At 38.6% G+C, this 14,055-nt stretch overlaps 1 protein-coding gene across 1 annotated transcript in view; it reads left to right on the top strand.

Annotated features, from left to right (window-relative positions):
- brinp1 (bone morphogenetic protein/retinoic acid inducible neural-specific 1) overlaps nt 1-6,060 on the top strand; it is a 68,829-nt gene extending 62,769 nt beyond the window's left edge. Inside the window, exons 6-7 of the mRNA XM_026297868.1 lie at nt 255-477; nt 4,895-6,060. Coding sequence (XP_026153653.1) covers nt 255-477; nt 4,895-6,035 — 1,364 coding nt within the window. The 3' untranslated portion in view covers nt 6,036-6,060. The remainder of the gene's footprint in view (nt 1-254; nt 478-4,894) is intronic.
- Nucleotides 6,061-14,055: the final 7,995 nt, after the last annotated feature.

Below are 14,055 nucleotides of genomic sequence, written 5' to 3'. Positions count from 1 at the left end.
ACCCTTCTGAGAAATACAGCTCTTCCAAGGATATTGTCTTGACCAAATGGGGAGAATAAATATACAGTACAATACACTAACTCACTACTTTCTAAGCACTTAAGTAGCTAAAATAGTGCAATTCTACTCTTGTGTTACTTTTTAACTTACTTATAACTGCCTTATTTTTTTCTGTCACACCACCAAATTCACTGCATGAAACTTTTCACTGATTTGCAACCTGCTCTCTCACTCTGTTGTTCTCTGTCATCCAGATGAGTTCAAGGCGTTCTTGAAGAGGCTACCCTCCACTCATTTCTTGCCCATCAGCAGCGTGCATCTCCTGTGGGGCAGTGACTGGGACCTTCAGGCCCGCTACAGGCTCCTTCAGAGTTCCCTGGAGATCCAGCGGCTCAAGATCCAGCGCACAGCCCGTAAGCTCTTTGGCCTCAGCATCCGTTGCCATCACAATCCCAACCACCAGATGCCTAGGGAAAGGTGGGTAAAAACACAAAACCACATCATGATGGAAATTAGTTTTAACAATATAACCCAAATATGTTGTTTTATTATTGATATGTTTGGATATTTAGCAGAAGGGAAAATGTATCCCACAAAAGAGTGACATATTCCAAAGTAACTTTCTTTGCTGAGGTGAGGTATTATTTGGATAGTTGCTTCTTGAAGCATGTGCGGTAAAGATGTTATTCATTATATATTTGAACTTATAGTTCTGGTGTTTCTGTCCATCAAGTCAACTTAGTGCTGCGACTAGCACATACCCAAAGCATTCTTTCTCACTCTTGTTTTCACATTGCACTCTGAAAAGAAAATGTAGCTGTGGGAGTTTTCTTGATCAGTCATTGCACACATCTGTCACCACCTACTGCAGCTGCGGCTTAAGAGCCTTGCTGTGGATGTGCCACGGTGTCAGCAATGTCTGAAATGCCAGGATTGCCATTTCCCCAACCACTCTTGCAAATATCAGGAAACACTATGCAAAGTTCCTGGCTGCCACATGAAACACCCCAAAAACAGATCCATGCAGTGTAGAAGGCGTAAAATATTAATTTAAGTGGTACAAAAATAAGTAGTTGTCAACTATCACTGACAGAAAAGGAGCACAGCCACATTTGTGTGTGAGAGTTGGCAAAGGTTTGTTCTGAAGTATTATCAAAGAGCAGCAGCATGCATCTCCTCTTCTATGCATCAAGAGGTTCTGATGGCACTGGAAATATGAACAGCATGTTTATTTGCTTGCTTGTGTGAGATGGAGGACTTATTTGTTTTCATCACTTCTGTGTGTGTGAGTACGCTTTGCATACATGCATGAGTGGGGCACAAGTGATCTACACAGTTTCTCACATGAGGGTTATAAACTAATTTTTCGACTGTTGTGTATTGCAATGTTTTTATATGGGTATATAGTGTTGTAAAGAATGTTATTTTGTTTTATTTCACTTCTAGACATATCATCTGCCTATTAAGTCTTGTCCATTTTTTTAATGAAAAATGATGATAGTTTGAAAATAACTTATTGTATTGTATTGTATTGCGTATGTTATTACTTATTTGAGAGTTTGTCATATGCATGTCATCAGTCTGTTATGTTGTCCCTCCGTTTTAAACTACATCCCTGACTGAAAACGTGTCCTCCATCATCAGCAGAGTCCAACCCTTACGTCTCACCTGGGCATCCCGTAACAACTGATCAAAAGATGAGGGAATTCAAACAGAGCTTTAGGCCCATACAGCATCAGCCCAAGTGTTTTCAAGGTGTGTGCCAACCACCTCGGGGAGGCCTTCCAGCACATCTTCAGCATGTCAGTAAGACTGCAGAGTGTGCTGGTGATGATGTGAAAAACATCTTGCCTGGCCTCGGTGGCCACAAGGGCACACCAGCATTCTAAATGACAGCAGGCCAGATCTCTTGTGAGAGACCATTTGGATCTGCTCCAGTTCATACTTTATATCAGGCTCACAATGGGAAGGACGAGGTTGTCATCCACCTTCTCCTCTGTGAATACTCCCACTTGGAGAGGGGATTTGAAAATCATGTCCATTGACTTCTCCATTGGTTTTAACACCATCCAGGCCAGTTCAATCAATCAGAATGGGGCAAGATCATGACAGAAGAGGTAAAAGGGCAGTACTGGGCTAATACCTCATGTTACAAGATACAAATTGTGGATGGATCCAGAAAATACAGCAGTGAAACGTTAGGTACAAAGCAGAGCAGAGAGCAGTGTAACAGGTGCTTTGACTTGTAAAGGACAGTGCACTATTGGCCACACTACAGTGCTACCAGTACTCTGATACACGCTAGTTCTGCTAAGGATAAACCGAGCCCAAAGACCAATATAATCAACAAACATTTATTCTCTTGTGTTTCTCGTTGCAATTACATTTTGTTTTCAGTTTTAAAATTTTTATAAGAAAATAAACTTGGAACACTTCTAAAAGAAATTCCTGGCTAAGCCTCTGATTTATCATTGTATATAAACCGGAGGTACTGATTCCGGTACTGCAATATCCATTCAGTGATAATGCATCCATAATGAAGCAGCTCTCTATAGCTTCTTTCTAATTATTTTATTTACTCACATATAGCTTTAATAGGGCATCCATATTATACTAGTTGTAGTATGCTTTTAGTCAAATTAAATTATGGATGTAAAATATAACAAGGGGAAGTTTGTTATTACTGTGTGCAATTATTTTGATGTAAACTTGTGTCATCAAGTAAAATGCCCAAAAAATTATTAGGTTATAAATCATCCTTCCCATTCCATACTGAATATTATATAAGGTCAGTCAATATACATATTTACATCAACTAATGAAAGACAGAGAACAGATGCACTGCTGGTCGGTCATAATTGCAATTATCATATTTTTAGGATTACTTCACCACAAGGCATCCATTTATCACAAGCATCATAAATTCCTGTTGTGAACACTTATGGCAATAACTGTGTTGAAACTTCAGGGCTGAACTATATTGGACTTGCTATTGCATTTCCTGTAATGAGTATAGCAACTTGCTTCAAGTAGAATGAACATAGCAGTTTGTCTTTGGCATAAATGATTAATAGTGACAGATATGAAGTAGGATCACTCCCAGCCACATCATTTGCATCTAGACTACGTACTATACAGGCTTTAATTATTCATGTTAAAAGTCAAGCATATTTACAAATATAAATTTATCCTCTATATGACAAATACCTTTGTGTCTAATTTCTATTGATTTTGCCATGACATTGTTTTTCTCTACATTTAAATCTCTTTCTAACAGTTTTTTTTTTTTTTACACATTGTCTGACTAAATTGTTGTATTTAGTTTTATATTATAGATATTACATGGAATTACCATGCATATGGCTCTCACACTACAGATAATACCATTTTTATATTTGTGAGCACCATCTGTTGGGCTTTTTTGCTTTCATCCAGCAGCAGATTCCATTCTCTGCTCTGATATTTTCATTCTTTCTTTTCTTTTCCTTGATACTATGAAGACGGGAGTCATGATGTACATTATCTGAATATCAGGGCTGTTTGATGGCCTATTACAAACTCAGTGTGTCTATGAAAACAAACAGCATCCATCCCAAAACATTTTCATTTCATTTCCTATGGCAAATCTAAGCTAAACCATTGCTTTAGATGGAAACAGATAAGGCAAAAATAAACCTGCATGATGTAGCTTATTGAGGGAGACAGTTGTATGATGGAAAATATTTTAGTTCTGATATTGAGTATTTCAGAAGTTATTGCAAATAAAATCAAAGGAGGGATCATTATGACTGGGACTGTGTCCAACATAATAATGAGTAGCCAATAAAAAATGATGGCAATAGTTTAATATTTCTGGCATTTGTGAAACCAATCTCTTTTGTGTACCATTTCCAATGATGTATTCTATATCTAGGGTGACACATCCATGTTTACTGTTCAAAATCATTTGCAATATCTGCGAATTATATGTAAAACGAATAAAGTATGTGTTTGCATGTACAAATAAACCAGATGCATTTCAATATTCTGCAAACTGTGATATTCAATTTGATTGGTCAAACCAAATAACAGGAAACCTTTTTATTTATAATACAAACATAAACTCCAGGGAGCTAAACGTGATTCATTAATCTCTCTAAAGACACCAAGTGACAAACTGCAATACAACATTTTCCATGCAATAGGTAGTTATATAAAATATGGGGATATGGGCTCATGGAAATTATAGCAATTCTTTATCCCACAGTGGAGCAAAATTTATCAGGTTCAATCAATGTGCACCCATTGTCTTCTGTAGGTTTTCTGTTCTGGGGTCATTTTGGGTACAGTTTAGGGGCTCAGTGCCTGCACACAATACCATCAATTATAGTTAATGGTTAGGTTCATTAGCATGTCAAGCCAGCCTTAACTAGTCCTCTTTCTCAGAAAAATCAGGATTCACAATTCATCTGTTATAGTCAGAAAAAAAAAGTTCTAGTACTGAGGATGACAGGAAAAAGTGCCTGAGGAGAAATGAAGAGACAAGATAAGAATAGCAAGTAATGTCTTGCACTTGAGGGAAATAATGTAACTCCTCCTTCTTGAGAGCAAGAAATTATCTTATCCCCCAACTACTGTATTCTGACACGATGTTTTATTTAGATTTCTTCCAAGCATTTATAAAACATTTATTTATTTATTTTTTTTTATACCTTCCAGCCACTGTTGTCCATTCTTTTAAATCTAGCTAACTCACAAGGCTTACTTGCAAGGTAACTGACATATTATCACAGAGATGAATAAAAAACACTTAAAAAATGCAGGAAAAAATACCACTGTATACCATGGATGGGAGTGTTTAGTGCTATTAAGTTAATTTAATTTTTCTATCCAATTTTTTGCCCTCTCTTTTCAGGTCTGTGATGCAGTGGCTAAACAGGGTTCAGTCTTTCCTCTACTGCAATGAGAATGGGTTCTGGGGGACCTTCCTGGAAAGCCAAAGGACATGCGTGTGCCACACAGGTGTCACCCTGTGCCAACGACCCATCCCTTGTGTCATAGGTGGCAACAACAGCTGTGCCATGTGCAGCCTGGCCAACATCTCACAATGTGGCTCCTGCAACAAGGGCTACAAGCTGTACCGTGGTCGCTGTGAGCCTCAGAATGTGGACTCAGAACGTAGCGAGCAGTTCATCAGCTTTGAAACTGATCTGGACTTTCAGGATCTGGAACTAAAATACTTGTTACAGAAAATGGATTCACGACTGTACATTCACACTACTTTCATCAGTAACGAGATCCGCTTAGAGACATTCTTTGACCCTCGATGGCGTAAGCGCATGTCCCTGACTCTCAAAAGTAACAAAAACCGGATGGACTACCTCCACATGATAATCGGTCTTTCAATGAAGATCTGCCAAATGCGAAATAGCAGTATTGACCCTATGTTCTTTGTTTATGTCAACCCATTCAGTGGTAGCCACTCAGAAGGCTGGAGCATGCCCTTTGGCGAACATGGTTATCCACGCTGGGAAAAGGTACGACTGCAGAACACCCAGTGCTTCAACTGGACGCTACTGCTGGGCAACCGCTGGAAGACCTTCTTTGAGACGGTACACATCTACCTGCGTAGTCGTGCTAAGATCCCAACTGGCCTACGCAATGACACAGGACAAGGCCCAGTGGATCTCGCAGACCCCAACAAGCGCCAGATCTATATAAAAATATCTGATATCCAAGTGTTCGGCTATAGCCTGCGCTTCAATGCCGACCTGCTCCGTAGTGCTGTGCAGCAGGTTAACCAGTCGTACACACAAGGAAGTCAGTTCTACTCATCCTCATCTGTTATGCTCCTGCTACTGGACATTAGGGATCGGATCAACCGCCTAGCTCCTCCATCTGCACCTGGAAAACCCCAGCTGGACCTCTTCTCTTGTATGCTAAAGCATAGGCTCAAGCTCAACAACAGCGAGATGATTCGAGTAAATCATGCCTTGGACATGTACAGCACAGAGATACTTAAACAATCAGATCACCTGACTGCTAAACTCTGTTGAACATAGTAACGTTACCATAAAGACAGGAAACTAAACAGGAACACCCAACAAATGAACTATGACATTCATCTTAATTTAGTTTCCTCTTTTTCATTTTTGGACCTTTTCTGCCTTTTGATGTAATATTAACTTTGTAAGCATAATTCTTAAAGAAAAAAAAGGAAAAAGGCAGCAATGAAAAGCATTTCAGGCAGATAAAGAAGATTAATGGAACCACTGTATGGACTGTATCATATTTGTCCCAGCATGTCTGTCATTCCCTAAAAGAACTTAAATGAGAGAAAGAGAAAAAAAAAAAAAGTAATATTAAATCTATGTACTTGTGAAAAAGAGGCCTTGATTTTACTCCGAGGGATCAAAGGTTATATCTGAAACTGCCATTCTTTACTGAGAAAAAAAAAACATTTTTAAAGGAATAATGACATAACACAAGGGCAGACCAGATATCCTTTTATTTCAGCTAGTGTGCAAAATATTTCAGAGATAATGGACAGTTTAATATTAAAGATGTTTATACATTGTAAGGATTAAATAGCCCTAGTGAGTAAGTAGTCAAGACATTACTTATAGACTCTTTATTACATTTCAAACCCACAGCAAATCTGCATTGCTCTCTATGAGCTATGAGGCACTCTGTCATTGTTCTGACACATAAGGCACACAGCAGGGCAGTAATGGATATTCATGTCAAATGACAAAAGCCAGCTGTTTATATATACATATATATGTGGGTGAATGTGTGTATGTGTGCGTGCGCAAATGTGTGTATACCTTTTTTTGGCTTGATGCTTATTGCTGTTCGTTAACTGAATGTGTCTTTTGAGACTGACTCCAGTCTAAGCTAAATCTTGCATTTGGAGCGCTTCTTCCCATGTTTGAAATTCAAGCTGTGTTTTTTCACAAGGCAGTACCTCCTGGTGCGTGAGTGCAATATTGTGGTCTGAAGATTTAACAATCAATGCTATTTTGTACAGCTTTGCGAAATGTACATGTTGTGACTGCTGATTTGTGGAGCTTTTCAGCACCAAGAGCAAAATATACACATTCATCATTGAGGCACATTTGCAAGACAACTTAAAGCCATACACTTCCCTGAGGTAGACATACAGTTAAACATGAAGTCCACTTGGTTTCACTTAGTACTTCATAACTTGGAAAACATGTTCCATTTGTACGTTTTTTTTTAAATTTTTTATTATTCTTTCTGTTGAGTTCAGATAAGAGCACAGCAAAATGGCAGATGAGAAGATATGGCATATTATGTTGGATAGGAATTGGGCTGTAATGTCATTGAATTTTTATGTTGTGCCAATGGAAAAAAGAAAAAAAAATGCTCATATTAAATCTTAGAATACCTTTTGACAGTGTTTAATCTGTAAGCATTTTTATGTGTAAAAATGTCACTTTTCCTTACAGATATGAAATGTAACTTTTCTTTTTTTTGCATGTTGCTGGAAACATCAACAGAGCTGCAACTATGTCTAGCATTCTCAATCATCAAACTGAAATATGAAAAACTACCTATGTATTGTTGGTCACACTTTATTTGGGTAATCCGATGCTGAACGTCGTTATTGCTGATGACTTTTTGTAAGTCCGGCCCATTACTTTCATTTTTGTTAAGAACAGCAAAGGCAAGGTCACTTATGTCGTACAACTGAGTTGCTCTGGCCATACATGGGTTTAAACTTTACAAAAAAAAAAAAAAAAAAAAAAAAAGGAATTCATATTTAGTCATGTCACACAATCTGAAAAAAAAAAATCTCCCAGTGTAAAAACTGCAAGCCAAGTTTCAAGCTTTTAGAGAAACATCTAAAAATGTATATTTTCCAGTTTTCTTTGACATTTATTGTTTTTCATGTCTGTTACTTTCTTAAAGTAGTTTAGTTTCCTTTTGTATTTTTGTTTGATTTTGGTTTCTTTTAAATAGTGGTTGCTCTTTCACCGTGTGATATAATTATTTGTGGAGTTAGCAGTAGGCAGAGGTATGTAATGGATCTAGGGGCTTCTTTGATGGTGCAACAACAATCACACACTTAGTCAGGTTTGAAATGCTTCAACTAATCCAAAAAAGTCAGGACAATGATTTGAGCAAACCAACCCTAGAACAAAATCCCAGTGACATAGCTTTGTCAGCTGCAGATTTCACTGCATCAACAATCACAATGATAATAGTTGTCTCTGTGCATTCTTGTCAAGATGTAAGGAAACAGAATCATGTCTGGCATTGTGTGATGGTGATTACACTTGATTTATTTTACTGTAGTCAGTCTTTTTGTGAAGTTTGTCAATGTTTGAGAGGTGCTTTATCATTAACTACTTAGTCACCTACTTATCACGTAACTATAATGTATCACTACAAAATTTAATGCATTTCAGATTAGCAGATTATCCGGTAGCCTTCAAAAAATTTTCCAATTTTCAGTAAGTTTATTCCAAATGTTGTGGCCAGTTCAGGTCAACTAAGGATCAGCTTGCCAGGCTCAGCCCTATGTTGCCAAATTGATCTTACAGTAGAACGTTTAAATTAGTCTTGTCCTGATTCCGTCAGGTTATTAACTCGATATCTATAAAGGCATTTTCAGACAGTGGGCTATTATCACTGCAGAGCTACTGTTTCCAGTAACCCTGTCCCAAGGTACACTGCAGCAGCAAGGAGAGAGAGGGTATCTGGACCAGCAGATAGCAGTAAAATGTACTGTATCGTGACCAGTGCATCTGCTTCTGTGTACTGTAGATGTAGCCACTGCTAGCTGTCCAAAAGCACCATGGCATTGTTCTAATATGATCGGGCTCATCTATGAATGTTGAGTTTCTTAGCATGCCAATGTTAATGGCACCAATTTACACAATTACAAATATTTTAGTAACCACAGCATTACCACAGTACATTTGCATGCTAATGAAAATGCCTAATAAATCATTTTAAGCTCATTTAATAGACTGAAGTCTCACAAACTGAAAGCTAGTGTTAGTGTAAACCTAACAGGCCTTAAATGTCCTAAAATGGCCCAAATCCTGTAACATATAGAAACGCAGTAAATAATGAATTTAAATACTGACTTGATTGTTCAGCATCAACATTGGAGTATCCAAATTAGTTGTTACCATGTTATTATTAATATTATTATTATTATTAAGTGCCTGTTATCTATCCCTTTAACATGTTTAGAACTGGAGAAAACTTTTAGATGTTACACAGAAACGGGACGCATTGAATTAACTTCAGAATTTAAGACCATGAATGCTGATCAAATACACACTATTCATTACCTCTTGAGAACTACACTTTCAAGGAGGATTGTGCATTTGGGGGAAGTCAGCCACTGAAGGATGACTTGAAGTAATGGTGGATATTTTTTTGTCCCCTGTTGTACAATATGTCTGTAAATATTAATTCTGTTACAGTAACAATGCTCTGCTACAGTAACAATATCCTAAAATAAAACAGTGTTGAAAGGATATACAGAGACTACTTCAGAAAAGCCCTCCATTTGACTACATCAGCACAAAGTACAGGGCACCCATGTCTTATGTATCTAATTAGTCTCATGACAATTTACGACTGTTTTTATATAGTCATACTGTACATTACAATTTAGTTTTGAGCCACTTGCAAGATCCATAAAACAAGCACATTTACTCGTATAGCATAATGCTACCACAGTGTTGCTTACATGTATCCATGGATATGTCTGAAGATTTTTACACCTAATACAGTACCTTGCCTATGTACTTTTTTGCTGTTCTGTTGAGCTCATTATATCAGCTTATTTCAAATGAATGTTTCATATAATAATCTATTTCTCATTAAAAGGCTATATTTAATAAGAAGAGCAATGCTTGTTTATACCATTTCCCTTTACAGAAGTACACGTGTTTAGCACACAAAGTAGCACATACTCTCTCAACAGTTTTTGCCAGCTCCTAAGAGCCACCTTTGTGTTTTGTCACGGTCAATATACAACAAAATACTTTCTCTTAACTAGAGTCTTTGGTTCTATCGAATGTTTTCACCATGAGCATTATCCTGTCTCTGAAATTTGCTGATAACAAAGATTTGTTCCCTGGCCAAACAGTTCTTTGTGTGGCTTTACATTTTATTGTTTGCTAAATGCAATGAAAGAAATAATGCTTGTGCTCAAGGATGCACATCCAGTAAGTCAATGAAATTCATCATCAGCAGATTCACAATTTATTGCCCTTCTGTTTATCTACTCATCCACTTAATCATTTCTTGGTTTTGTCTTTGCAGCACTCCAGTGACTAAAAGTGGTGCTCGTTGAAGCATTAGAGCAGAAATGTTCTTGATAGTCAGATATGCCCTCATGCATGTAAGCCACTATCATGGCCTGCAGAAGATTTACTGATATGAGGAAATCAAAATACTGAACTATTGTTATGTCTTAGTTTTTTATCTGCATTTTAGGCAAATATTTTAACTTGGCATGCTGTAAGATCCACTGGTTCCCTACAGTAGGTTTTAACTGTTACTGGATCATTTCGATTCTTTAATGATGCTCAGAGGAGCAGAAAAATGCTTACTGTAGAGACACAAGTAAAGTATTGATTGTATATCTGTTATGGCAGCATCTCTGTTGAAACCACATCACTGAAGTTTTAATACTGGGTGGATCTGCATAAATAACATTCACAAAAGCAAAGCAAAGGACACATGGCAGTAGCACAGGTGTTGGTACATTGGTCACACAAAAGGTCAGTGCTATGATAGGTCTAATCTTACTACTACAGTGTGCCATTTCAAACAGTTAACATTGACAGAGAATTCACAGGAAACTATGCAATTAAACATATCTTCAGTTTATCAGTTTCTGCGGCATCACATAGAACAGCTTTTGGTGAATGTTTTCAGTTCATTCAGTGGCCAGAAGGTAAGATAATTACATGTACTCATTACTCATTGCAGATTTTGGAATTTAGCTTCTCAGTAAACCTCTGTGAACCATAACCACCCAGAAACATTCTTCTATTATCTTGCAGTTTTACAAACCTATGTTATGATGCCAACCCTAATCCAAAACTGCCTCCTCACTGGCTTCCCACCAGTCAGCATAGTGTTTAAGTGTTACAAACCCAAATTTGTTTGTATCACAGGCAATGTGAATGAATGGAATGGAAATTGCTTTCTTTAGGTCTCTCCACAGATGTTCTGTGGGATTTAAGTCTGTACTTTTCTTGGGCCACTCAATGGACAGAGATTCGTCTTGAAAGCACTTCAGCACATGACTGTGACTGCTGTGAGTCACTGTTGTGCTGGAAGGTGGATCATAGCCCTCAGGTCATGTGCACTATGGGGCAGATTTTCCTCAAGAACATCTTTGTATTTGGCCAAATTCATCTTTCCTTCAATTCAGACCAGTCCCCCTGCCCCTGCCACTGAGAAATTTCCCTCATGGCAGGTGATGAGCAATAGCTAGTGTGCACCAGATTGCTTGGAGTCATGGATGGATTACTGAACTGGCCTTGCGGTCATAGGCCCAGTGGGTCAGGGGGCTCCATAGCCCAGAGAACTGTGAAGGCGCTGTTAATCTTTCCATTTGAAAGTCAATGAAATGACTAAAATACTATTACAAAAAAGCCCTGAAATGAGCAGTAAGGGTCTTTTGCATGTAAGTGCCCAGTAGTCCATTGTCCTATAATCCGCCCTTGCTTAGAGTTCTGCCAAAAGGGTTATAGCTCTGTCTCATCAGACAAGATTTTTATTTTCCTCATGCTCTTTGAGTTCTTGAGTGAATGCTGTTTAGCAAACCTGAGGCAGGCTGTCCTATGGAAAGTGGAAAGTGGTTTCTGTCTAGCGACTCTATCATAAAGTGTTGATTAACGGAGTGCTGTTGAGATGGTTGTCCTTTCAGCCCGCTACTTTTGAAGCTCTGTTGGACTGGCTGTTTTTTGGTCATCACTGTGACCACAGCCCATCTTGTCCAGTTAACTCCATTTGACCCCAAAGCAAACTTCTGGGGACAAAGATTTTAAAATGGTTCTATATTTTTGTAAATGCGAATTTATTAATTTTTAACATGGTTTCACTTGTCATGGCCCTCGCCTTTTTCCATTCCTTCTTTTTAGATCCAGACCATGTCTTTGTTCCAGACTTCCCTCTCTTGCCACCTGCTCCTTCCCACGCCATCCATGATCACCTGTTCTCTATCAGATTTTCAGTATGTATTTATACAAGCAACCAGTAATCACTCCTTGCCAGACCAACGTTGTGCTTCTGTTGTAGCTTTCTGCTTATTGTGTCACCTCAGTTTTCTAGCCATTTGTGTTTCCTATTGTTCTGTGTCTTTGGGTGGTTTGCCCGGAAATTTGAGACATCCTATACAACAGTGGTCATGAAGGAACTAAAGATTTACAAGCAGCCTTTGGTAGGCTTCTTTCATAAATCAGATCAGAGAAGGCTGATAAGATGGCACCAAGACCCATGTCTTTAACCTTCTCTGGCACTACCTGAGCTTAGACTTTGTAGTCCTGGATCATGTTTAGATTATCACACTCATACACACACCTAGAGAACACTGTTAGAAACAGTAATAGCAGGACTGATATCTTTTTTAGGTTTATTACTTATTTAATTTAAAAGTACTTGCAGTCATCAGGTTTTTATGATGTTTCTACATCTCTTGTCAGTGTTGGACTGTAGCACATGTTAAACTTTTAACACCTTACCATTATCCAGTAGATCCTGTAGGAAGGTTAAAACATGAGGAACAGGTCACTTAGAAGAAATGATGTTCTCTTGAACACACACAACACTCACTCATATTGTACAATGAGCATGTGAATTGGGCCATTGCTGGCTCACCCTCAGAGGCAGGGCACACTCAGTCACCTTTGACCTCTCATGTGCCAAGCCCAAAGAGCCAGATGCTTGAGATGTGGATAAAAATCTATCAATGTACCACTACATTTCTGTGCAATAACAGTGGTCAGGGCTGGCTGTGAAGTAGTCATAATAGTTTGGAATCAATGATAGTTGCTGCTCCCTTACTCTGATTGGTACTGGAACTATGAGGCTGAGGAGAGGCAACACATGCAACAGCATTTTTGTCCATGAAAACCTCTGCAAAATAAGCATCATGCAGAACTAATTATGTGAACTAGTTGTCTGGCCAATTCAAGTAGATCAGGAGGATATAAGTAGGTATTCTGTATACGTTGATGATTGGAACTAAGGAAGCAAAAATTGGATTGGAATGAAATAGATGAGGAAATCCTAGAGGGAGAAGTCCAGATTGATTTCTTCCTCCAACACAATTCAGATTGCTCCTTGGCTTAAGAATAAGCATCATACAAATATATTAGTATTAGCCCATGCAGCTTTGTAGTTTTATTTCAAACTGAAACCTACAACCCCTGGCAATAGCTGTCAACAACTAGCAGTGAACTGTGCATGTATGCCCCTCTTCGGCTTTAACAGTCAAAGAGCCTGGAGCAACTTAGGTGAAATTTTTCTCATCTCCTCTTGAGAGGAATAGGAAACTGCCAATCTCTCCAGGATGGCTTAGAGAAGGAATGTCTTTAAGTGCTGACTACTGAGCACATGTTGCTACTGTTGCCACTAACCACTGAAAGCTGCCTCTTTGATGATGGAGATGATGGAGCAGCCAGTCCGCAACACCTGGACAGGGAAAAAAAAATAGCGACCATGTCAATGACAGAACCAGAACTTGTCAGGAAGAGAAGGGTCAGTCTCTTAGGTCACTGCCAGAAGTATTACAGGTTTCTGGTTGGCATGGCTTTTCATGACACAGTGTGTGAGTGAGGCCTGGGCATGTTTAACATCCATACATGTGATACACAGGGAATGGGAGTCCCCAGATGATGACCTACACATGCTGGCAAGAATGGGACATGGCTTCCCTATTCTTGGCCCCACCAGCAGTCCCCTGAGCAGCTTTAGCCATGGAAGCACACAAGCGCACCTTCAGGAGGTGAATGAGAGCAGCCATCTAAACAAAAACACCAAGAAAAGAAAATCCTACAGGTAATCATAATGGAG

The sequence above is a fragment of the Mastacembelus armatus genome, chromosome 12 (assembly GCF_900324485.2).
Source record: "Mastacembelus armatus chromosome 12, fMasArm1.2, whole genome shotgun sequence".
Classification (NCBI taxonomy): Eukaryota; Metazoa; Chordata; class Actinopteri; order Synbranchiformes; family Mastacembelidae; genus Mastacembelus; species Mastacembelus armatus.
Note: the sequence above shows the minus strand (reverse complement) of the source record. Positions and strands in the feature narration are given on the sequence as shown.